Here is a 26,649-nt window from a genome sequence, read left to right on the forward strand (position 1 = left end):
GGTCACTGATACACCACGAGGTAAACACCCATGGCTCCAGCACAGGCTGCCCTGCTGGCCTCCTCCTTCCTCCTCCTCCTCCCTTTGACACACAGCTTGATTTTATTGACATGTTTCTCCCTTTCCCTCAGCCAATTTCTGATGATGCTTCCTGCCCAGCCTGTGCTGCTGTGTGACTGCAGATCAATATCTCTGGCTGTCTGCAAGCAAATGCTTTTCTGATACCCTCCTAGTGCAGGCTCATCCACCCCAGTTTTCTGCTCACCTTTCAGTTCCTTCCTACTTGCTCCAAGAACTTATTTACAGTGTTCTTCCTTCCCTTCCGTGTTTTTAAAACTTGCAGAGCCTTTTCACAGAATCCTAGAATCACAGAATAATTGGGTTTGGAAGGGACCTTAAAGATGTACCAATTCCAACTCCCTGCCTTGGCCAGGGACTTCTCCACTAGACCAGGTTGCCCAAAATCCCTTTCAGCTTGGACTTGAACACTCTTGGAGTTGGGAATAGGATACAGGAGCCTTTCACCTTCAGGCTTTTGGGCCCAGTGGACACTCAGTGGCTCACTTATCAATAACATAGGTAGAAACAACCCACAAATAATTATTACCGTTCAATCAAAGCATAATAATGCACAAAACATTGTTATGATTTGACATCTGTATTTTTGAAAAAAAAAAGGAAAAATCCCAGATTATCACAGCTCATGGCACCAGCCAGTACCACCAGGTGATTTCTACTGTTAGATGAAGAATACTAAGCACCAATTAGAGATGAAAACCAATCCAGTGCACCCTCCCTTTAAGCCATGTGTTCACAGATTTCTAAAGGAAGAAGAATACCTTCTGTGGTACTCCCATCTACTCACTGGGATTTGCTGATATTGAGTTCTCTGGGACCTTTGCAGGCTCTGGAAATAGGGTCAGTCCTGGTACAAGCTCAATCTCTTCATTATTTCCAGTAGATTTATTTTCATCTCTCATATTTCCCTGTTTGGATGTAGTTTCTAAGAAACTCAAATGGATTTGAGCCATTCTTGCAATTTTTTCTGTTCTCTGCCTGAAAATAATCTACTAAACTTAGGTCGTAGATGCACACAGAGCTGTCATTAGATCATAGGTATTGTTATTCAATACAGTATTGACCACAGTATTCAGAAATTCAGCATTCAGGCAGCTACAGAACTGGGGGGAGGAAATCTCCCAAACACAAAAATACCTCAAGATTTTTAATTCACTGGAGTCTGCAACTGTTTTCTAATTAGCAGTTTTTGTAAGTGTGCCTATTTTTTCTTGCCTGATAGTCAAGAAAGAAAAGAAACCCAGACCTAATGGTGAGAACTTCTGCAGCCTTTTGGGACAAGGCAGGCTGCTGTAAAAGAGATACAGGTTTTTCTGAGGGGGGTAAGTGCAGGAAGGATATTTTGCATCTGATCCTGTAGTGGCTGCACACAGATCAGCCCTGGTGCCTTGCTGGGAGCTGGCACCAGGTAGATCCAGCTCAGTCACTCATGAGCAGCTACAATCAAGTCACCCAGTGCCACATTTTGGCCAAGAGGCAGCTTTTACCTGGGGATAAAGGGTTATTACTCCCAGTGAAATGTTCCGGTGTCTTGGTTTGGAAAGACAGGAGTCTTCTAAGGAAGGCAGGAGCCTCCCCTGAAATGGAGAATGTAAACCCTCCCTCCAAATTGTTATAAATTTTAAATTAAGGGGCTCTCAGGCAAAAATATGGGAGCAGGAAATAACAGTTCTTTAACAGGGAAGCAAAAAATAAAAGGATAAAATAAACACTGCAGTGCACTGGAACAACACTGACAGAGTCAGAACCCAACCTGACACCCTGTGGGTCAGGCTGTTGGCAGCAGTCCCATTGGAATTGTGGCTCAGCCCTCCTGCAGTGTCAGGGGTGGTTCTGCTGGAGCAGGGATCCTGTAGAGAAGGATGTATTCTTCCTCTGAAGATCCAGTGGAAGGAGAGGCAGCTGCTGTTCCTCTGGGGAATCCAGTGGAGAAGCCGTGCTGGTGTTCCAGGATCTCCAGATTATATCAGGGTAGGAATGCTTGGCTCCTCCCTCTGGGCTCACATCTCCCAATGGGATGCTGTAGTTCTTATCAGCCATGCAGTGACATTCAATAGCTGTTATCAGCAGATGTCCCATCCTTGGAGGGAGGAGTGATTGTGGTCACTCAAAGAGAGAGATAAGGCAAACTGCCCACTGACAAAAGACAACTGCCATACAGATGGTAATAGAATACATCTTGCCTTGCAACCTGGAACAGCCTGGCTCAGCAGCAAGATGTATTTGCAGATGGCTGGAGAACTGTTAGGAGCTGTGTGTTTGCTGTGGATGCAAGGATGCTGCAAGATGCTCGTTTAAGGCCAGGAAAACTTCATGGTTACAGTCAGAAACAGGTTTATGCTCAAAGGACATGGTGATAAGACAAGTGACTGACTGACAGGTTGACTTCAGGAGTCTCACTCCTGAGATCAGAGTCAGGTTTTATCAGCAGATAAACCTTTACTAAACAATCTGTATTTCCCAAACCATCCTGGATTTGGTCTCTTTCCCTCCTCTAAACCATGCTGAAAACACATTTTATTCCATTTATGTAACTGCCTTTGTGTGCTGTACTGCCATTCTCACTGTATGCTCACACAGTCACTACACCATTGTGACCAACAAAAGAGCAAAAATCATTTTATTTGGCATTTACTCTGTTTCCTCTGAGAATGAGCCCAAGTTTGGCTTTGTTCAGCTGTGATGCTCTTGAACCCCTGTCCCTGAAGAGAATGTTGCAGCACTAAATACCAGATATCTACCATCAAAAGGAGTGTTAAAAAATTCAGGTGTTTTTTATTTTTAATGATCCATTTATCTTTTCAGGCTCGTGAGCAGGCAGTGAGATTGCTGTGATTTGCAGCCACAGGCTGCCCGTTTCCTCCTCTGCTTCCATGGAAACACATGTTGGATGAGGCAGAACCAGGCACAGGCTTAAAGTACATGATTTCCAAACTATTTGCTTTTCCTTGCAAGGAGTCCTTTACCTCCTGTTTTTACAAAACTGTGTGAGGAGGAAATGTCTCTAGGGAGAGGCAGCTTTTTGAGGTGTGTGACTGGTGTTGATGCACAGGTTTGAAAGTATAATAATCCCTCAGCATGTGAACATGCTGCTCAGAGGTGAAATGCATGAGACAGAGCAGGGACAGTGCATTCTGCAGCTGGTGTCACTCTGACTGTGGCATTTGGGATCAGAAGAGTTCTGCTTTTATGTCAATTCTTTGCTTTACATTCATCTCCTCCCTGGAGAGGTGAAGATTACACCTTCTTCTGCACTTCAGGACCCCAAAGATACCCAGTTTGCACATGTAACAGCTCCTTGTGTTCTCTGGGCAGCCCCTCTCTTCCCTAGTACAAACTTCCCTCCCCCAGAGTGAAAAATCAGATTATTTGCAGTTTGATGGTAAAATGAGGGAGGGCTGGGAAAAGGGCAGCAGCTCACACAGAGCTGTGTGTCATAGCTCAGTACAACTCTCTGGTGTGTTCTGTGTGGGGAGCTCATTCAGAAAGAAATTGTAGGAGAAAATGGATCTAAAGTGACAGCCACCAGCTCTTCCTACTCCTCACATGCAGTAGTCTCCTATTAGAAGGGCTCTCACCCTGCAGGGCCACCAGCTTGCTCTGCCACCCAGTGCCAAGCTGGAACCCCACTGCCATGGGAGCCTGATCCTGCTGTGGTGGCTGAGTTTGCAGGATCTGAGCCTCACCCCTGGCAAATGCACACCTGGTATCTTCTAGTTGACTCCTATTTGTCAGTAAGAGGGGAAAAAAAACCCTTTTAGATGTGGTGACTCTAATGAGGCGCTGAGGGAAATGAGTTGCTGAGTGCTACATTTGCAGGATATCATTCCTGCATGGAAAAGAAATGTATTTTATCTTCCATCACCTGCAAAGCATTCATATTTTGAAGGCTGCTGGTGTCTGTGACAGCCTAAGCACAAAGCAGGGCAGAAACCTTTTTTACAGAACAAACCCCAGGCCACACCCTTTCAGCTGCAGGAGAGGGTGGAAGCCTCATCACAAAGCCCTGTCTCAGGCATCAAGAAGTAAAAGTGAATGTCACTCCATGCTGTCTGATGATTCCACAAGATTCACACTAATCAGAGCCCTTCATTAATTATTTAGCTTTAGGGAAATGTGTCAAAGGGTTCTGACACTTGGGATGTTGCAAAGTAATTGCCACGTTTACTTCCCAGCTAATGGGGAGGCCAAAATAAATTGTACCAGGCTGAATGGCTTTGTGTGTGTGGGCAGGGGCAGGACCTTCCTGCCCTGGCATGTGATTCCATCCATACCTCAGGGCCCACAGAGCTTCCCAATGTCTCAAAGGGCTCAGGGCTGTCCCCCTGTGTGTCAGTGGGGGCTGGACATGTCCCCACGCTCATCTCCATCCTCCCCTCCATGCATCATGTCCCCATGTGCCTTCTGCCCACTCCAGGGCTGCTCCAGCCAGCAAGGGGGCTGCTGGTGGGTTTGTTCTGAGTTGCCAGAGCAGGGCTGGACCCTCTGTTGGGAGCAGAGCAGAGCCACATCCTGCACAGGGGGCTCTGCTCCCTCCTGCCTGCCCAACACGTGGTGCCCAGCCAGCAGCTCCCCCTGCTCCACAATAAGTAGGTCTCCACTGCAGGTTTGCAACCTGAGAAAAACAAACAAATGCAGAGCAGCGTGGCTATATTTATCTGAAATTTAGAAGCTGTGCTTCACAGGGAACTTTGATCATTTTAAATGTCAGGCAGTCTGGGAAAAGAATGGGGGGGGGGGGGGGAAGCACAGTTAAAAAGAAAGTGTTTTGGGAAAGGTAAGAGCTGCTACTGCTGCTGCTTCCAAAACAAAGTCCTTCTCTTCTGGCTCCTGTTATTAATGATCCTAATCTTGAGGGCTAATGTATCTCAGCATTAAGCTGGGGGTACTCAGAGCTTGAGGTTTCCAAACCCCACAGGTTTCCAAACCCCACAGGTTTCCAAACCCCACAGCTGAGGACCTGCTGGACTCAGAGTCCTGCCCGGAATTCAGCAGGAGCTGACCACATCTCCTGCACCTGTGAAAGAGGAGGTTCATACAAAACAAAATACACCAATTGAGCTTGAGAGTTGGGTTTTTTTTTTTTTTTTTGTTTGCAAACCAAAATAAGATTGTGGTTTTCTTGAATTTATAATAATTTGAAATTAATGTCCATGCCATTATGGTTTATCTCTGATTCATCTGCAAGACATTAATTTTAAGTACCTGGCATTTGAAATTCAAGAACCTCACATGGGCCAGAAGGGATATTGTGCTTTGGATCCCTGGGGGGATTTATTAAGAATGAACTAACTGACATAATACAATGATGTATTTGGTGGTACCTGTCTCAGTCAGGGAGTTTCATCAAAGCCCCATGTACTTAAATGTTTGCAAGGAGGGAAACACTTCAGAAAAGCAGTTCTGAAATCCCAGCAGACCTTTGGTGAATCTTGCCCAGACTTGTTTTACTGTTCTCTTTGGAAATCCCCCATTTCTGCAAAAGGCAAACCTGTTGCAAGGGAATTCACTATTAATGCAGAATATGTAGTACAATTCCTTCCACCTCACACTGCTCGTGTGCAGTGCTCTGGGATACAGCTATTTCTGGATCTCTGCAAATCTGCAGCTACCCTGAAATTCCTGATGCTTCTACCATATCCACATGCTGTGGTTAAATGTGCTTCCAATCAGGAAAACACCTTCCCTTAGTTTAGTTTTGTCCAGTGGACTTTCAAGTTACTTATTAATTGATAATTTTGGAAAAATAATTCTGTTTTTCATGTATCTATTCAAAGCCATCCTATACCTTCTGTTTTGCTCACCCTCATCCCAGGACAGAGAGCTATCAGTCCTTCTGCAGAAGCAATCAGGAAAATGTGGGTTGTGGTGTTTAACAGTATTGTCAAGGAAATCTGAATTCCTCAGGGGTTTTTTTTGGTTTTCTAAATGTGAAATAGTTTTGCTGATCTATCTTTAATCCTTTAGCCTTGAGAATGGGAAATTAAATTGTCTTTTCCCAGATACTTGATGTCAGCATCCAAATCAGGATTTTGTCATTGTGTGCAGAGAGGGAGTGAGGTTATATGATAGCCAAGTGCTCAGAGATAGGATCTGTTCTTCAGAGAGAAACCCATTTCCACAAATTCAGTGGGTTCAACTGGGTCCTCCATTTTTTCTTCTTTTCTCTTCTCTTTTTCCTCCTTTTGCATGTGTTTGCATAAGATAACTAGTTTTAGGGATGACTGATCTTAAGTTCCTAATGAGCTGGCTCCAGGGTGTGGATTTTCATGGCATATTCTGCTGACTGGATGCTGGCAGCTTGCTTGACCTTGCTTATGGTATCTTCCATAAGATATATACATGTGATCTGTCCTCTCTCCTCTGCCCCATGTGAGGGGATGTGCTGGGGCAGGGCCAGCCCCCCACTACTCAAACCATTTCTGCTTTTCTCTGTTGCTTCATTTCCAGCCCATGTCCTAAAATGCCACACTAAACAATTTTCCTTGTTTGTTTCCCCAACAAACACAACTCTGACCGCTTTTCAGCCAACACTTCTGGCACATCGTTTCCTGATCTAATTCTTCTAATTGCCCTAGAGGCCTATAATAGCATTTAAAACTCAGAGTGCTGCTTTGCCCTCCACAGCATTTCTGCAGCAGTGCCCACACAGACTCTCAGCAGAACCCTGCCCTGTTCTCTCCTTGTTTTCCCCTTCTCACAGCCTTGCACTGGCACTTCTGCCTTACACATCACTATTTCACGTCCTTCATTGGTCCTTTTGGGTTCTTTTCCTCTTGGGGCTTTAGCTGGTCTGAGTGACTCTGAGATGTGTTAGAAAGTCTCTTTTCCCAGCCCAGCAGTCGAAGAAGGAGTCAGAACTCTTCTGGTCTCATTCTCAAGGTTGTTTATTGTCTCAAGGTCCATTCAGCAGGTCAAACAGAAGCACACTGACACCCTCAGGGTGGTGTTATCTTTTTATACTAAAAACTACGTGTACATTATTTACAATAACTTCTCAATACCTATCACCTCTGTTAAACAGTGAGCTTCTACTCTAAATCAATCTAAAAGTGCCAACATCACAGCAGAAGATGGAGGCCAAGAAGAAGAAGGAGAAAGGCTGGACATGCCCAGATTCCTCCATCTTACCTCCTGAACCCCCATTCTAAAGATCCCAAAAATCTATTTTTCACCCCGTGACAAACTAATTATTATTCTACTTAGACTTTTGTGGCTTGAAGATCCTCATATAAGGTTGGTAACTTTTTCCATGGGTCATATTCAAAGTCACAGGTGTCTGGGGTCTGTCCCAGGGTCTCTAAGCCCCCTGGCAGGGGTGCTGGCAATCCAGGACAGCCAGCGGGGTGTCCTGAATTCCCACATTTTTCCCCACTTTGTGCCACGCAACACTGCTGGCATTGCTGCAATAAGCAGCCCCACTGCCTCCTCCATCACTTCTGCAAGCACTGCAGGCTGTGTTTGCTCAGGGCAGGATCAGCTGCTTCTTCACCTCCCCCTGCCCACCCTTTCCTCCATTTCTCTGCAAGCTCAGCCAGGATTTCCCCATATTAACATCCAGCTTTGCAGGCTGGGCATGACTGGAGCTGTCCCTTTGCAGAGCACCCACGACAAGCACCTTGGTGCCCAGGTGTTTCCCACCCATGGAGCAGGCTGTTGAATCCAGCAGTGTTGGTGCTTTGCCTCTGTTTTCCAGGGAAAGCTGGGGTTGCCATGGCAATGGTGTGCCGGCCAGGGCTGCAGCATCCCCACACCTCCACCAGGAACCAGCCTGCCCTCCCTGCAGGGCAGGCTGGGGGATGTGAAAATGCCCGTGCTGAGATGCTTGAGGCAGCTCTCCAGCATGGTGACAAGCTCAGGCCCTAATGGGGAGCACCTTTCCCCAAGGAATATTATTTTTTGGGCACATCTGAAGCTGGGGAAAGGGCCTTGATCTATATTAAATTATTCTGCACCTTCTCCCCTGGCCTGGATTGGGCTGGCAGCAGGAGTGCCAGGCACTGGAGCAGAGGAGCCAGCAGAAATGCTGCAAAGCACAGCTCATTCTCAAGCACTCCTGGCTGCTTATGAGCATCCCAAACTCAATTAAGGGCTTGTGGCACTGCTGCAAATGTGGCCTCAGTCTGCTGAGCCTCTGCCTGCAGGCTGTTGGTTTAATTTGCAGTCACATTTGCAAAATTTGCAGCTGCATTTTGCACTTGGGCAGAGCATCCCAGCCTCTGAATCAGCACCTGGAGCTTCAAAACTTGGGCCTGATCCCAGCAGAGCCAGAGCAAAGGGTGGCCCTGCAAGCTGGGAGCAAAGCTTTGGCATTTTTTTGTGGGAACATCTTTCCTGGGGTGCACCAGAGCTGCCTGAGCTCAGGACTGGGATGTGCAGAGGAGCCAAGGACAGGACAGGACCTCTCCTTGGTGGCTTGTGTGGCACAGCCTCACTTCCCCAGCTCAGGCACTGGACAACAGACATTGCTTCGAGAATTTGCTGAAAATGCATCATCATCATCTCTTTGGAGCATGCTTGGCCAAAGAAAAGAGTCCTCTGTGCCCCTTGCGCAACACCAGAGGGGATTTCACCATTCCAGGAGCAGTGCAATCCAAATTCATCTTCCCCACCTCGCTTCACCTCCCCTGGTCCAGGAATGGCAGCCAGCAACACCAGCCTTGCAAGCTGTGCTGCAAAAACGAGCAAGGCTCCTCTGCTGGAGCTGCAGATGTTGTGCTGGGTGCTGCAGAAACAAAGCTCAAAAAAGCAGACCATGCCCCAAATTTAAATAGACCAAGCAGAGCCAGAGACCTCAGAGAGGAGATTCCCAAGGTCACGTAGCAGGGAGCCTGTGGCAGATGTGGGGCCTGAGCAGAGATCTCCTGAGGCTCAGCCACGCTGTGGTCTCAGGACTCTCTTCTCTTTTGTCTTCCAGTACATTAAGAAGATCAGTTAATGAAATGGAATTAATAATGCCAGCTGCAGCACCAGCAATGCTGTAGGAGAGAAAAATTTCACAGAACAGGCTTAAAAAGAGAAGGCTTAAAAGGGTAATAAGCTGGAAGCACTTCCTTTGTAATGGAGGAGTGCAGGAGGTCAGGGAGAGTTTTAGGGTCTTTTCAGCTTTACTGATCAAATCTTAAAGGAGGAATGAAGATGCAGCAAGTACCTCCCCCAGAGGAGAGAAACTCATGATTTTAAGGTTCCCAGCAACTGTAAAAAGTAGTCCCACTGGAAAGAATCAAAAGACTTTTCTAGGTCAATGGCAGGAATAGAGCGTTTATTTCTATGAACCTCGCAGTTCAAAAATAACATTAAAGAACCAAGAGAAATTATCCACCTCTGAAGAGGCAGGAGTAAATCAAAACTGATTGTTGTGTGTTAGTTGTGCTGCTGCCTGCAGGAACCAGGGAGCTCAGATGGCACCACAGCAGTCCTGGCCATCTCTGGCATGGCTGCTGGAGAAGGTCTGTGCCATGTTCACTGAGGCACATCAGAGGCTCAAAACCCAAAATTGTTTCTCAACAACAAGGTTGAATCTAAGGAGTTCCCACAAAGGGCTCATTTACTAGGATTCAATGAAAGAGCACCTCATTCCCAGGGAAGGAGGCAAGCACAAAGCTTGTCTCACCTGAGTCTTTCACCAACTCATGTGGCTCATGTCAATGACTTGCTGCTGAAAATCTTATGATAATAAGGCCTTATAATACAGTTATATGCAGTTATTATACAGTTATAGATGGTTATAGTTATCTGTAGTTATTATATAATCCTTTTATACTGTTGGGACTCTTGAACTTGGAGAAGGAGAGATCTCAGAGCACCTTCCAGTGCCTAAAGGGGGCTGACAAGAGAGCTGGAGAGAGATTTTGGGCAAGGGCATGGAGTGATAGGAGAAAGGGGAATGGCTTTATCTGACAGAAGGCAGGTTTAGATCAGATATTAAGAATAAATTCTTCCCTGTGAGGGTGATGAGGCCTGGCACAGGCTGCCAAGGAAAGCTGTGGCTGCCCCATCCCTGAAGTGTCCAAGGCCAGGTTAGATGGGCTCTGAACAGCCTGGGTTAGTGAAAGATGTCCTTGCCCATGGCAGGGGTTGGGAACTGGATGATCTTTAAGGTCCCTTCTAATTTACACTTCTATGATTAGATATATCCATTTATATCTATATATAGATATATGCATCAATAATCTGAGCCCTTGGGCAAAGATGGGTATGAAGAACAGTTCTGCTGAGCAGAAAGTGAAACAGAGGTAGCAGAGCAGAAGCTTAGCACGTCTCAAAATCACACTTCTTGTCCTTGTGAACAATCCAAATATTTGGACTGATGATTTTAAAAAAAACCTATAAATCCAGACATTTCAAGACTTAAAAAGAAATTGCAGGGAGGCTGGAACATTATGTGACATGCCCGGACATGGGGCTTCTTTTGTTGTGATTGTTCAGCTTCAGACTTCAATTCTGCCAGCTTAAGACCATATTGTCTTTTTTTACCAGCTTATTGATTCCTTTTGTGGTCTGAAGACCTGAGAAAAAAGGTAATTCATCACTGCATTACATCTTCTAAGAGAAAGTAGCAAAGACCTGGGGCAAAAGAGAGCAAGGACAGAGCTGTCTATGTGTTTCCTGCACTGTGAGAAGTGATGGACCTGAAACAGCCATCAGCATCTCCCAGCTCATGGCCTTGCCATTTCAGTTGCCTCTGAGCAGCTCTGCAGACCAGAAAATGTGCAAGAATGAGCACAAGACAGTGAAAAGGATGAGAGCAGAGCCAAGATTTGGCCCATCCTTCTGCTATTGACAGCTTCCTCACGAAAATGTAATTGCTGGCTGCCCTTGCTTGGAGTGCTCAGGCAAAAAATTCCCCGTTGCTCTTTAGATCTTTGAGACATATTAATGCAACTTTTAAAATAGCATCCTCTCTATTTTTGTTGCTAATGCTAAGAACAAATTAGCTTAGAAAAACAACTCAAATGATCTCCCTTAATGCTATTGTTCTCCTGAAGTGCTAAGTGTCAGGATCTTTCAGCACCACGCTGCAGATCTGGCGCTGCCCTCAATGTGTCCCACGGAGCCTTGACGTGGAGTGATGCAGGAAAACACAGTCAGTCCAAAGTGCCTTCAAAGTCACTGCACTCCAAACAGTGGTTTCAGCTCTGTCTGTGGATTTTTAATCATTAAATCACCTTTGAAACCAACTGAAACCAGCTGACTTCCACCCCTGCCCTCCAACAGGGTTGTTAAGGGATGGCCCCAAATTTTAGTTCCTGTGGTAGAACAGTGGGTGCTTCTGAGCTCTTACGGACTGTTAGGGTCCATTCAAGGATATTTACCTAAAAAGCCTTAAATGTTGCTAACTCTGACCTCATCAGAGCTCATCAGTGGTGCACAGGTGGTCTGGGTCGCCGTGGAAGGACCTTTGGAGGGCAACAAGGCAGGGCTGGAGTGCCAGTCCTGCTGCAGGATTCCCTGTGTCCCTGAAGGAGCACAACCCTGGAGGCCACACACCGTGTCAGGGTGTCCTTGTCCTCTGCAGAGATACAGTCTGCCCCTCAGTTGGCCATCCAGATGTGGGTGCCCCATGCCTGCAATTGTTAAAGGCCAGATTGGATGGAGCTTTGAGAAACCTTGTCTAGTGGAGGGCATCCCTGCCCATGGGCAAAGGGTTTGGAACTGGATGAGCTTTCAGGTCCCTTCCAGCCCAAACCATTCAATGATTCTATGATTTTGTGATCCCTGTTGGAGTTGGAGGATGGAAAGAAATGAGGCAGACAGCAATACCCTACACACATGTTCACTTGGCCAGTGGTTCCCTGCAATGATCCCATGGGTACCTTAATTTTATTGAGTGCTTACCCCACACATCCTGCATGCACAGATCATCATCTCCAGCAGAGCTATGCAACAGGCAAGTGCTGAAGAGCCCTCTTGGCTTGTGGCTGTGCCATCAACACTGAGCTTCATGTGACCTCACTAACACATCTTAAGATCTGTAACAATTTCAGTAACATCCACAGCAGAAGGAGGCTCCCAATGGACAGTGCTCTGCAGGGAGGCAAATTCCACTCACTGCTTTTCATCCTGCTCCTGCTTGCTCATGATCACAGGAAAGTTCCCTCCAACACTCAATTTTCCTCCAGCTGATGCCAAGATCTCTCTGTGTGTATCACCCTTTTCAGATCCAGGCAGTGCAATGTTTATTTGTGCCTTCCAGGTTTAATTCTGTGGCAAAGAAGCAGTTCTTAACCTCAGGATTGATGGCCAAGTGCTCAGTCCTAATTCTGTCTCACTACTTACTGAATGCATAATTCAAAATTTTATTGCGGAAATGCATTTTTTTATCAATGGCCATTTAGTGCTGGATCCACCCCGTGCTGATTGGGATTTTGTGCAATTTCTGTATCACACACAGAGTTGCTTCTGTCCCCCACCTGCCTCAGGTCCTGGGACAAGTGAGTGCACACTGGAAGCTCTCCTTAGCCCGTGTGCATTTTCTAAGTGTCTTCATCTCACTGTTCCAGTTGAGTTCTGTCTCTAACACAAATGCAGTGTTCTTGTTACTGCTGGTAAAGTGATGGGTTCTGGTGCCTGTGGATTAAAATAGTTCTGGAAGTAGTGTGGGAGAGTCCAATCACATGGGCCAGGTCTGAAGAGACACTTTCCCAAAGTGGAGTAAGAATTTAAACAGGAAGCCTGATGGTGTGGTTCCTTTTGCTAGCCTGGAAGAGGGAATGAAGGTGAGAAAAGCCTGAGGTGAGAAAAATTTCTACAAACAATGAAGGCAAGGAGAAATCATTAGTGGGATGTTAAATGTACATGGACCACTCTTCTGTCCAAAGGGAATTTGTCCTTCATACTTGACTGAGAAATTTGGGTTACAGAGAGACCAAACAGAGATATTTTGCTGTGTTGCTGGTGGCACACATCCAGTAGCCACAAATTTTACCTATGTACCATGTTTGGGGTGTCACTGGCTATTCCAGGGACAAGGATGCAGAAGTTTTATGTGAATTATGTCCCTGTTTTATACACACTGCTTGTAAATACTTCATATTATGGCTTGGTGCTGAGAACCCCATTGTAGAGCTGCAAAGGGTTTGCAGGGCAAAATGTACCAATAGGGAAATTTCCTGCTCTTGCAAAGGGTCTAAACCAATCAGTCCATGATTAAAAATCACCCCTTAGAAAGCTCTTTCTTCCTTCTTTTTGTTTAAACAAAGCCAGGAAGAACACAAAATCCAGGTTTGTAACATTATAGATGGTTTAATCTTACTATATGCAATGGCAGCTGAAGCCAGTTCTGTCCCACTTAGTTAAGGATTTCCCTGATAGGGGAATGAAGATGCTGGGTTCAAGCCTTAGCAAATGTTTTTGGGGATCTCAGGGATGGTTTATAAACATGAACAATAGCTGTTGGCCTCTCTAATTCCAGCAGAGTTTCCTAGGTAAAGAGTAAGATGGTGAATTTCCTTAAATTTTGGCTTTCTTCTATAAGATGAGTTACCTGAGGGAAGGATAAGTGACCTACTGCTGTCAGTTGGAGGAGATATCTGTTAACTCAGGTATTAAAGACCTTTTCTTTTTGGAGCTAAAAGGGCAGAGGGGTTCAAACTCTATTCCCCATGATGATGAGTATGTGACCCACTGTGTCTGTGTTGGTGCTTGTTTCCACATAAAAAAGCAAAATTCAGAAAAACGCTGCTAAAGTGAAATTATTTTATGAACTGTCATGATCTAAAGGTTTAAGTCCAGCCTCAGAACTGAGAGGTGCCCAGCTGGGGTCATTCTGCCCAAAATGACTGGACACAGTCTGATATACTGGTCACTCTTCAATGAAATGGGGTGATTTGTTGGGGAGTTTGATATTCCTAGGCACCCCAAAATCTGGAAATGCAAACAGGTTGAGTGGTAAAAGACTTTCTTTCCCAGTGTTTGCCAAGTACGACCATTGGATGGTTGTGATGTCTCTGCAAGGCTATTCATAAAAGTTTATTGGTGGGGAAACTGAGGCAGAGGCTGTGTCCTGCTAGGGAAGGAGTGGTAGGGCCCATGTTAAAATTTAGCTATTAGTGTGCCTTTCCCAAATTGTCCTGTATTCCTGCACTCTTACACCTCAAATCCTGATTTATGCAGCATTTTGGGCAATGAGAGGAGGCAGCACACCCAAACCTGGTGCACCTGGGGGTCCTCAGCATCCTGGTGTGGCAGGGATTGGCATGGGGGGGCCACAAGGGTCACCCCATGCCTGCAGGGTTTTCAAAAAATATATAGTAAAATAAGGGCTGCTCTGCAGGGCTTGGAGCCTGACCTTGTTTGTTTTCTGCCTGCTCTCCGACCCCACCCAGCTGGGCAGAGGAGAGGGAGGCACGAAAACCTGGAGGGGTTGTGGTGTGAAAGAATAAAAAAAAAAAAAAAAGGGAAAAAAAAAAAAAAAGAAAAAAATTAAGAAAATACCAGATTCCATCACTGTCAAGAAATTTCTGGAACAGCCACAACCGTACTGACACACAGGCAACACTGCTCACACCCCCCCCCCCTCTATTTACCCGCACCCAATTTGCTTTTATTTCTTCGCCATCAGGTCGCCTTTAACCATTTCCACGGCTTAGCGGGGCTAAGCCGCCCGAGCTGAAGCTTTTGATTTGAAAAGGGCCCCGCATCCCCTTTTCAAAAGGAGCCTGCTCCCTGGGGCAGCCACATCACACTGCTGATTTGCTGCAGTGGAGACCGCAGCGCGTACAATATGCCCTCCCCCTCCGCCTGTGCTGCTTACAGCATCAGTCCGGAGCCGAGCGGGGAGGCGGCCGCGGTACCCGGCAGCGCGCCCATGCTCGGGAATGCCTGACTGCTAACGCAGTGCCTCCGAAACAGCGCGACCGGCGAGCCCCGAGCCCCCCGAGATGCAAGCCAGTGCCGACTCCACCAAGATGGACTGTCTTTGGAGCAACTGGAAATGTCAGGGTATTCTATCTGTTCTGGTGTTGCATGCTAGGGCTGCATGGCAGAGGAGGCAAAGGCAGGATCCGTGCATTTTTGCATTGTTCACCTGTGCGGGCCTTTGCATGCTGTTTCTTCTTCCCTCCTCCTCCGCGAAGCTTTTCTTTGGGGGTAATTTAAGAAAGAAAGCAAGATTAAAAGCCCCTATTTCTGATTTCTGTTCTTGGAATGCATTTCTCCCATCCGCAGGTGTCCCACCCTGAAAGCATCCAGGATACAGGTCCTGCCTTCTTCCCACTTCGCGGCTCATCCCCAGAGCATCCGCCCTTGCCTTAGCGGCGTCATTCCCCATCCCCGGCTCTCTCCATCGGGATGTCTCTGGCACGATTTCCCACCTTTCGGGCATTATGATTTCCCACCTTTGGGGCTATAGGGAAGCCGGGTGGCGGTGCTTTGGAGCCCGCTGGGGCTGGGAGGTGGTGGCGTTGGGCTCCCGGGTGCCTCCTGCCCACGGACACACCCAGAGCCTTGTGTCACACAAAGAAAACGCAGCTCCGGCAAGGAGGGCGGCAGAGCCGGGCATGGCCCCCCGCTTCCTACTTGGCTCTAGGATTTTTTATTTTTTTTCTCTTAAACCCACATTAATCCTTTAATTATGCTCCCGAACGCTGTTTTCGGGGGGTGGAATATTGCGGGGATGTGGTCTCGCTGCCGCGGAGGCGGAAGGGAACAATGGCATCTCCCTTTTGGGTTGATTTTTCAGCGTGTTTGGAGCGGGTCGGTGTCTGCGCTGGGTGGGGCTGGCCACCTTCCCGGGTGCCTTGGACAGCTTTTCAGCCATTTTTAGTCGGCTTCACACTTCCCAGCCAGCATCCAGCCTTTGTTTTGATAAAAGACAGTCTCTGTGACGCTGCTCTGGTGGGCAGATTAGAGGCAGAAATGCTCGCGGCTGATCCTGCCGGGCAGGATGGGGCTGCTTCGGGCAGGCTTTGTTCGGATGTATTTTTGTAATTTTGAGGTGCATGTTTACGCTGAAGAGTCAGCTCATGGTGCTGATGCCCACAGCAGGGTCCCTGGGAGAGAGATTACTCCATGGCATCATCTCATTAAAGGGTCCAGGATGCTCGCAGGCATAGTTTCATAAACGCAGCTCGATGCAACAGAAGCTGAAAAACCTTCCTAAAGTGTTTTTTAGGGAGGGGTGAGGATGGAGAGACTTTTCAGATGCCTGTCTCTAGGGAGCTCGATATTTTTGCAATCTCAATTCAGCATCTAATTGTATTTAGGGGCTGAGGGTTTTTTAAGGAAGATGAGTAGCTGGAAAGTAAACAGATGCACCTGTTAAATGCCAGGCTCCAGCAGCTCAGGCTTTCCACACCGAAATGAAGGGCAAGGGTTTTCCATGTGTTTGCGGGATTTATTAAGCTCAAATGAGAGAGTCACCACCAAACTTCAGGGTCTTTTCATCTGAGCTTTGCAGATGAACTTCCTCGTAGGGTGGGGTTTGGGTATGGGTTTTTCTTCAAAGATGCTCAGTATTTTGCTGATTCCTATAAAAGCATTGACTTGCTGAGTCAGATTGCTGAACCACCTGTTTTTAGAACCAAACTGAGTATTTTCCTTCTCATGAGGAAAAAAAAATCATAAATTAAAAAAGAGGAATAATGAAGGGCATGCTGCTCTTGTTTAATTAATAATTAATAATAATAGTGGGGTTTCTCTCCATCAGTGCTTTCCTTTTTGAAAGTGGGGTAGATTTGGTGAAAATTGAATGACACAATATGTCCCATGTTTATTTGAAAAAAATCCCAGGTCTGAAAAAATCAACGCAGTTAAAATAAATCACTTGCCTCACTTCCACAGCATTTGCATTTTTTTTTTCTTTTCCTTGGGTGGTGCTTTATGATTTCAAAATGATCCTGCAGAAAACATGAAATAGCCATAGAATATTATTCCTGTCATCCAAATTCTTTGATCAGTCCCAGATAAAATAGAGGAAATTTAAAATTCAGGAGAATGAAGACTAAAGATGATCCATTGATTCCTTTAATATCTATTATTCATGTTGTCTCTGTCTCAACCTGGAATATCAGTTCTGTGCAAATCTGGAGTTGTATAATTTTGCCAGCTTGATTGTCAATGGAATTATGGTTCCTCCCTGAAAAGTCTGGAATGTGTCTGTGAGTCTAACAGATGCAGAGAGAAACCTCAGTAAATACAGAGCATATTTTTATGGAAATTATGGTGATTCGACAATGAGGTTAACAAAAGTTTTGATTACTCAACAACCAAGCCTGCAACTGGCTGTATCATTGGATTGATCCTGTAGTAGTTATAATTAATGTAAAATTGGGTGGGGATTGTGAGAAGCTGCAGAGATTCTTGCTGAGGCTTTGACTTTGCCCCACTCAGTCAAGGGAATTTCCCTTGCAGTGAATCAACTGCTGCTGCTGCACACATTTAGAAATATTGGTTTTTACCTGCCCATCCTGCAGGTACAGCAGGATTAGAGCAAAGGTGGATCATCAGCAGCCCTTGGGTGAGCAGGACAGTAATTCAGCCCTGCTGGGCACCTGCTTCATTCAGAATATTAACATGGGTGGCTCTGGGAAGCTGCAGCGCCTTCCACGCCCCAGTCGTCTCCGCACTGGAAGGTGATGCATTCGAAGCAGGCTGGGATGGAGCCATGCATAATGCATGAGTGTGAGGAGAAATGTCCCTGCCTGGGTGTGCTGGGGGCTGTGGGCCTTGGAGGAACAGCCTATAGCCTGTGCCAGCCGTGTGTGTGACACAGGAGTGTGACACAGGAGTGTGACACAGTGCGCAGCTCCCCACTGGGAGCTGCTGGGCGAGGGCAGCCTCCAGCTGCAGGGGAAGGACAGGTCCCTGTGCCTTCCCCAGGGGCTCAGCTCAGCTCAGCAGGACACAGGTGGCTTTGGGGAATTGCAGGTTTGCACTCTGCCAGAGACGTTCTCTGGATAAGGGAGGACATAAAGCCATAGAACATCCTGAGTTGGGAGGGACTCACAAGGTTCATCAAACTTCTGCCCAGGACACCCCAACAATCCCACCCTGTGCCTGAGGATATTGTCCAAACACTCCTTGAGCTCTGGCAGGCTTGGTGCTGTGACCACTGCCCTGGGGAGCCTGTTCAGTGCCCAAACACCCTCTGGGTGAAGAACCGTTTCCTGATATCCAGCCTAAACTTCCTGTGGCACAGCTCCAGCCATTCCCTCAGGTTCTGTTGCTGGGCACCACAGAGATGAGATCAGGAGATCAGTGCCCAGGTTTTCACCCAGCTTGGATGAGTTGTTTGGTGTCAGTACACTGGTCCTCATGAATATTCCCTTTTCCACTCTTCTACCTGCTGCCAGCTCTTGGCTGGTCAGGCTTGCTCCTGCAGCTTCAACCTTCTGAAAGACTTATTAAAAAAGAAAAATGAAAAGATCCAGAGACACAGGCCCATGAAGTGTTCATAGAAATGATCCTAAATATTACCCCCATTATAATTATAACTTAATGTGGGAAAGGACTGCAGACTTCATCAAATCCATCTAGTTGACATGACTCTGCTGGGACTGCAGTTATTGATTATCATTCCTTGGCAGCTGTTTTCAGAGAGGCAGCTTCCTTACTTGATTGATACATCCATTGGTTTCCAAAGGGTGATGGGAAGCTGCAGCAACTGCTCATGGCAATGTTCCTCACTTTAAGACTGATAAAGAATTTCAATGACAATATTACAGTTGCATGCACTTAATCTGTAATCTTATTGACAGTTGTGAAGTCTGCCTAATTACAGCTTTATAATGAAAATAAAACTTCAGCCAGTTGGTACTTTGAGTGCTTTACTGGAAATATTGTGGGCTGATCTCTCAGCAGGGATCCATTTGATAAAGATCTGCCCCAGTATTTGGTTCCTATGTTGGATCTTGATGGGGCTAAAACCCTGGTACCAACTCAACACCTGCTGTAACCAAATTAGCTCACAGTTTCATAAAACTACACCAACTTGTGGGGAATTTATTTCCTAATTTCACAGATGATTTCCTGTGAAGTTTGAAGGAAATTTGTCAAGATTGTTTATGACTTTCAGATTTGCTGCCTTTTTTTTTTTTTGGTCACTGATGCAGAAATTGTATCAATTCTTCTTCCAGCACATTCCTGTTGATGGCAAAAGGAATCAGTGAGAAAATGTGCTCTGCACACCTGCTGAGCCAGGACAGAATCACAGAATGGTTTGGGATGGAAGGGACCTTAAAGACCATCCAGTTCCAACTTCCCTTCCATGGCCAGAGACATGTCCCACCAGACCAGGTTGCTCAGAGCCATGTCTTTTAAGACCTGTTTGACAATATTCTTTCATTGCCATAACAAGGTGAAAATTCCCCCAAAGTAAGAGTATATTGAGGTATTCCCTGAGGATTAATTTAAACTCCATTAAGGGGATAATGAGGGGCAATAGCTGAAGGCAGTATTGAAGGGCTGCTTTGTTTTCATCTTTTTTTAGGGTCCTGGGAAGTGACTTCTGGTGAGGCTTTTATGATAATCAACAGGGGTACTTTCTCCACATCATATTTAATTATAAGTAACATAGGTCTGAACCACTTATTTTGAAAATCTGCAGATTTTTGAATATTTGGGTAGAGTCTAAGAGAGAGCCCAAGTCTATTCCTTTGGTCCAGGAGCATCTCAGGAGAATCTCCACATTTCCATAGCATTGTGTGCACGCAGAACCTGCATCAGGGACTCTGCTTGGTCTCCTTGGTTTCTGCTAAATTAAGGTGAGAGCCATAACATCCTCCTCAGAAACTGCCCAAGGCAGGCAGTGATACAGTCTGATGAGCAGGAGTTGTGTGTTTCTCCTGCTGCTGTGCTTAATCCCAGTCTTAAAGCATCTCTCACATGAAAATAACAACGACATAATCGTTAATAGCAGCAACAATCACATAATAATTAATAATTAATTATAATAAATGCTACAGCAGACTCGTGTGTAGTGTGGTTGAAGGGTTGATTTCCTGCTGACAATCCTCTTTTACTGCCAGTCCTCTCCTGTCCACCCCCAAGCCTACTCTGGTGCCTCACATGAGGCAATCCATCAATATTTCTTTGCTCACGTCTTGATCTCGCAGATGTTGTAGGAAATAACACGGAGGGCATCAAGGTTTTCCTTTTCCCTGATCCTATTCTTGTTCCAGGTCTCCTCTCATCCGACACAGGGGACTAAGAAGGTCTGAACTTTCAAGTTAAACCTTGAAACAAGTGGATGGTAAAGTTATAAAGCTGAACTGAGGACAGGAAGTCAATGGTCAGAGTGTGTACAACAGGTAGAGGTATGGAGAGATTCCTCAAGGCTGGAGATGGAGGATCAGGAGCTATGCCTCATGAAACAGCACAGATACACTCTCTTGGCTCTGCTGCTCATCCCAGCAGTCTCCTGAAGGCAGCAGACTGCTCATTAAACCGTGTATCCATCTGTATTACGTTATCATCAAATCTGTTGTGGGGAGGGGAGCATTGTCCACATTGGATCCTTCACTGGAGAGGAGAGGGAAAGGCTGGTCCTGCAGCCTGTGACTAAACCTGCAAGCTGGGCTTGCTTTGAGTGCAAGCAGTATTTATTTCTACTCAAAACCTACAGCATTGTCTCATTTGTTGTCAAATACTTTTGTGACAGCACTATAAACATGGTTGTTCTTCTTAAATTGTGTTTCTTGATCTTTTTCACTCCCAGAAGGTCTGATAAATGCCTTATGAAGTCATTTATATTTATGAAGTTGTAATATTACACCATGTACACAAGTAAATGGTGTGTACAGGGAGGTTTTTCTCTCTTCTCTTAAAAACTATTATTAGATAGGGAGTAAAACAGTACAAGCCATTGATTTTACCTCCTAAGCAGACCTGGTGGTATCTCGATGGTGGGAAGGGCAGCTTGATCACTTCCAAAGGTGTTAGTAATGTACTACTTACACCCTTTTATATAATCATCATACTACATACAACCCTTTATATAATCATCAAGGCCCACGGGCTTCATTTGAAGGCTGGGTACCAAGGCTTTGCTTACACTTTTTTTAATAATTTCCACAGGAATGCTGCTTTTTGCACAATCATTTTTCACACAGTTTTTGCACTAGAGGAAAACCTTGCAAAGTCAGAAGAAAACAGAGATTTTCAGAGGAGAAGCTGTGGAAGATTTGAATTGTGCAGTCTCTGCTTAGTTGATCATTAATTTTCATTCTGAAATGCTTTCTTTGAGACATGGAATGGAAAGATTCCCATTTTTCCTACAAAAGTATTTTTGGGAAACACAACCATGCGGGAGAACATTTTAGCTACAGGTTGGTTGGGACCCCTCTGGGGTCTCTGCTCAGGAGGCTGGGCCTGCAGCTGCCCCACACCGTGAGGGTTCTGGGGACCACAAAAACCCCCAAGGCCCAGCCCTCATGTTTCCAGATCCTAACAAGAATGGATTCAGGAGCGTTTTTAATCAGTCTACCTTGGCCCTGCCCTTTCCAGCCCCCACATCTGTCTTCTGGCTTTTTTGATACCAAGAGGAGCAGAAGCTTTTCTGCTGTAGGCCATGGTGAGAGCTGTGAGAGCTTTTGGGCACTAGGGAGCCATTCCTTGCAGGCACAAGCGCTGCCGTGCTGTGCTGATTCTTATATTGGTGAGGTTCATTTCAGCCTGTCCCACAAACATGGCTTTTTACCAGCTGTCCATATTAACAGGTGGTTTCTTGTACCACAGAGTTCACCTTTGCTAGCCTGCGGCCCCAAGTGCTGGATCCCATTCGTTTAGCCAGATGAGGTTCTGCCAGAAATGTGGCTTTGAAGCAGTGTTTTGGCACCCTTGAAAAATCTTGCAGCTATAAGACCACTTGAGTAACATTTTGTGAGTTCTGGTGTGAGTTAAAAAGCACAAGCAGGCGATACTTGCAGATAAACACTTCCTCAGACACGCTTCTCCCAAAAAATTCTTCAAAGGCAGTGGCAGTGACCTGCAGTGCTGCTGTCTTAAAGATGGCTGGTAAGTCTTCCTTAATAAATGCAAATAGTTTTGAGTCTGAGGCAGTTCTGGCAAAACCCAGAGTCCTTTTATACCTCCACAAATGACTCAGACTTGTGGTGAGTTGTACTGTTAAGAGTGCAAAGTGAGTGATGTTGCTTCCCTCCTTCCAGGAGGCTGGAGGGAGATCATGGAAAGCTACAGCAGAGCAGCTTCTGCATGCTAATAGGCATGGGGCAGGATTTTACAGTAGTGATTTTCCAAACAGAAGGAGCCTGACCCTCAAGTGAAGCCAAGGCTGATTTCAATGCCCAAACCCCTTTTGCAAACTGGGTGGTTTGAAGTTTTGGCTCTCGGAAGTGGATCTTGCTTAGCCAAACAGACTGAGCCCCTGTCCAACTGCATGCACAGCACACACCACAGCCTCACGTGGCACCAGCCTGTGCCTCATGAATATTCAGCGTGCATTGCTCAGAATTGTGCCATTGTGGTGGGGTTGGGCAGCACCATGCACACACACACCCCTGCCCAGTAAAACACCCAGCGCTTGCAGGACCCTGCACCACACCAGGACTTTTTATTCCTTCCCTTCTGATCGACCAAAGCACTCAGTTGTTTTGTGGTTAATTTGCGCTGGGAGGTATCCTGTGCCCTTTAGCTGGTCTGGGGAATGCTGCAGCCACCTTGGAGCTGGGCTGGAAGCTGTCTGGGCCTGGCTGAGCGTGGGGCTGGCGCGTGCTGGCAAGTGGCCCTGCAGAGGAGGGTGGGTGTGAGAGCTGCAGCTCCAGCTCCTCTCCTGGCCTGTCATCCTCATTCCCACTGTGTCCCCATGTGCTGGGGAGGCTGCTCTGGGCCTGGCTGGTTGTCTCTTCAGTGTGCCAAGGGAAGGGGAACAGGCAGGAACAAGCAGATGCCCTTCAGCAAAGCTCAGGTGCTGGTTGTACTTAGTGACCTGTTGAAAGACACTGAACCCATGGGGTCAGAGCGTGTTTGAGAGGAGTGGTTTGGTATCTAATCAGTTTTACATTAATATAGGGTGAGATAAAACTCAGAGCAGACATGTAAATGTGGTGGACTGTGGGGATTTGTGAAGGAATTTTGAATGAGTTAGAGACAGGACCTCTGAATTGCTTTTGACAATGCAATTTATTTTTCTTATCTTCTACATAGGCAGGAAGGGTGAGGTCAGCTCACATCTTCACTGCATGGTTCAGAAGGTCACAAGACTTCTAGTTACAAGACCTTTTAAGGATTTATTAACCAATAAAACACTGCCAACAAGGATATTTATGGTTTTGACCCAATCCTTAAATATTTCGTCTTATGGACTCATGTTACAGTGCAAGCTTTCTAAGCCAATCATGTTATGACACACAAACCTACAGTACTGTACTTTAAAACTCTAAATTTTCCTCTACTTAGCTTAATGTGTCTCTGCTTTAAACTATAAATCCACATTCTCATTTCTAACACCTAAGCTTGGAAGCCTTTTCCAAGGTCTCAAATAAAATCCTGTGTTTAATTCTAAGCTTTGGTTCACAGGTCCAAAGTTCTGAGAATTCCCTGCATTTCAGATTCCAACAGTGGACAACCTCATCTTTAATTTGAATTCCTGTTTAGAATAAAAAAGAAAGGGTGTGAGGAAGGTGATGCAAGTCTGGATTCACCTGATGGTCAATGAGAAAATTTCTCATTCGTTTGCCCCTTGATCTCTATTTACAGCACCAGACACTGATGAGACAGGTACTTTGGCTCTGGTGTAAATGGTTACAGGAGAAAATGGCACTCTGAGGAAGCCAGGCAAAGGATCCCAGCTGGGGCATTCTGCACCCAGAGCTCCTCTCCCTGCTTTCCTTGTTTAGGCAAGGAAATGTAGGAGAAAAATGTGTTTAACCACTATCTCAGCAAGGAAGCATTTCTTTACCAAGAGGGTGATCAAACCCTGGAACTGGCTTCTAGAGAGAAGGTAAATGCCCCAAACCTCTAAATGTTTCAGAGGCGTTTGGAAAATGCCCTCAAAAACATGTTTTAGCTTTTGGTCAGCCCTGAATTGGTCAGGCTGTTAAGAGTAGGTTGTAGGTGCCTCCCAACTGAAATTCCTCTCCTCTCCTCTCCTCTCCTCTCCTCTCCTCTCCTCTCCTCTCCTCTCCTCTCCTCTCCTCTCCTCTCCTCTCCTCTCCTCTCCTCTCCTCTCCTCTCCTCTCCTCTCCTCTCCTCTCCTCTCCTCTCCTCTCCTCTCCTCTCCTCTCCTCTCCTCTCCTCTCCTCTCCTCTCCTCTCCTCTAATTTAAAAAACCTTTGAAGTGACTGAAGCTGCAACTGAAAGAGAAAACACGGTTCTGACAGGTGCAGCTCAGGTGTTTTTAGCAGCATCTAAATTCCAGGGGAGCTGATACAGCTCAAATCCCTGAGGCCTGTCTAGCCAAAGTCTTCCCAAGTCTCCACAGATTTATAGTTCTGTATTCTCCCTCTTCCCCTTCCCTGCCCAAGGAGCTTTGAGGTTCATCTCCCTCCCGTATCTTTTGCAAAGAGGTTTGGCTCAGCCCCTTCTCCATAAGGGAGAGGAGGAGGAATGGCTACAGGAACATCAAATCCCACCCAAACAGCTGGACAGGACAGCAGGGCTGCAGCTCCATGTCCCCTCAAGGGAGATGAGGAGAAGGCAGATGTTCTTCCTGCCCTTGAGAGTCCTGCCAGAGCTGGCAGGCTGTGGGTGAGGGGAATGTGCTCCCAGGATGGACCTGGGCACTGGGAGAGCCATGTAAAAATCACTGAACTCGTATCTCCCTTTTCTGTGCTGAGATTTTCCAGCTAGCAGTTGGCACTTCTTTTTTCCATGCACATGGGAATATTTGCCTCAGGTCTAAAAGACACAGAATCCCTCTCTCCCAGGTCTCCTTTGGCTGCAGAAAGAGGCCAGATGCTTTCTCATCTCCTCCCTCTCACATGCTCTTGTTCCCAGAACTGTGTCACTTGGCCTCCGTCCATCTTGCTCTGATCCTTTCCTTACCTGGTACAGCTGAGTAAATGTCCCAGTCATTCCATGGCAGGAACAGATGGCTTTCAGGATATATACACACCTGAGCAAGCCTGTCTTGAGTAACTCAGCATTTTCCCTTGTGAGGAGAATGAGAAAATGCAGTTTGGCATTTCTCTGCATGAGAATGCAGCCCACTGCCAGCCTGCAGGAGTATGAGTTTGAAGATCATTGGAAGGAAAAGGCTTAGTTGGTCATTATGGATCTTATAATTAATTGGGATTGACTCAGGGAGCTCTGTTGGAGTTCAGTTTGTATTTTTTGGCTCAGTTCTCATTTGTTTGCCTCTCTACTGCCTGTGTCCCAGGGAATGTTTTCCCCTGGCACGTGTCCTTTTTCTGCCATCAGCAGATGATGTACCATGTACACCAGCTCACCTGTGCAATTTAATGTTGAGGTTTTGTGTGATAGACAACTTAAGTACCTCAAAGGCAGATTTGCATAAATTTTCAGTACTCTGACAGTAATTTTTGAGCACAAAAAATATCAGGTTGTGAATAATCACAGAATCTTAGAATGGGTTGGTTTGGAAGGGAGCTTAAAAATCATCTCATCCCATCTCTCCTGCCATGGGCAGGGACAACTTCACTTGTTCCATGCCCCATCCAGCCTGGTCTTGAACATTTCCATGGATGGGGCAGCCACAGCTTCTGTGGGCACCCTGTGCCAGGGCCTCAGCACCCTCACAGAAAATAGGACACCTCCTGTCCAAGTGCTCACTGGTGACAGCACCCAGTTGTTGAGCTGCAGGGTTTTGAAGTACCTTTACTGAAAAAGAATATGACAAATGGCCAAACCTGTACTCTTTGTTCTGGATGCCATTTTGTAAGGATGGTTTGCAAGGATGGAGTTGCATGCTCCCTCACCTCATCACTGTGAGCAATCAGGAGCTCCAGCTGTGTCCTGCAATGCAGCTGTGTCTGCTGCTAAACCTCCTCATCCAGGTGCTCTGACAATGCTGGAGCTGCATTTTGGAGCATTCCGAACTCCCTGCCCCAGGGTTTCTGCAGGAAGCAGGCATGGGCACATATATGTAAAAGACTGGTCCCTGTTTTGTGGGGTCAGTACCCAGGATCCCAAAACAGGCACCAAGGTCCCTTGTCCTGTGCCTTCCATGCAGCCCATAGTATCCAGACGTGTGCTCATCACCACAGGTCCAATGCTGAACACTTAAAAATAGTAAAAAGGTTCATTTATAGAGTATGTTGATGGAGAATATAATTGGATGTGAATGGTGCACGAAGAGAGGAGAGCTCAGTAACACAACAACAATTTTTGCACTCAAGCCCATCACTATAAAGCAAGGCTAATACGTGTAATAGTAATGAGTAATAGAACTCATTGACTCAAGGCAAACACTCTCTGATGACTCACAATTTTTGGAGATTTGATTTGATTATAAGGACTAAGAGGCTGGATTAATTTTGTTTCTTTTAGTATTGGTGACTTTTTTTTTTTCCTGACAGATTGCAGTTTTCCTGAATTTACTCTTTGTTCAGAATGATTTGACAAGTGGCATCTCTCAAATCTGTTTGGCTGGTGCTGTGTTCAAGCTGTTCTTGAGGACTTGTGCAGTGTGTGAAATTAAAGCTGTTTTGTTTA

At 46.1% G+C, this 26,649-nt stretch overlaps 1 protein-coding gene across 2 annotated transcripts in view; it reads left to right on the forward strand.

Annotated features, from left to right (window-relative positions):
* The window catches only part of RTN1 (reticulon 1), a 124,841-nt gene that overhangs the window by 91,113 nt on the left and 7,079 nt on the right, over nucleotides 1-26,649 (forward strand). Inside the window, exon 1 of one of the 2 annotated variants that reach the window (XM_059474773.1) lies at nucleotides 14,767-15,021. The exons of the other annotated variant lie outside the window; for it this stretch is intronic. Within the exon in view, the coding sequence (XP_059330756.1) occupies nucleotides 14,961-15,021 (61 nt within the window). The 5' untranslated portion in view covers nucleotides 14,767-14,960. Of the gene's footprint in view, nucleotides 1-14,766; nucleotides 15,022-26,649 lie in introns of those variants that run through there. 2 annotated transcript variants of the gene reach the window in all.

This window comes from Ammospiza nelsoni, chromosome 6 (genome assembly GCF_027579445.1).
Source record: "Ammospiza nelsoni isolate bAmmNel1 chromosome 6, bAmmNel1.pri, whole genome shotgun sequence".
Taxonomy (NCBI): domain Eukaryota; kingdom Metazoa; phylum Chordata; class Aves; order Passeriformes; family Passerellidae; genus Ammospiza; species Ammospiza nelsoni.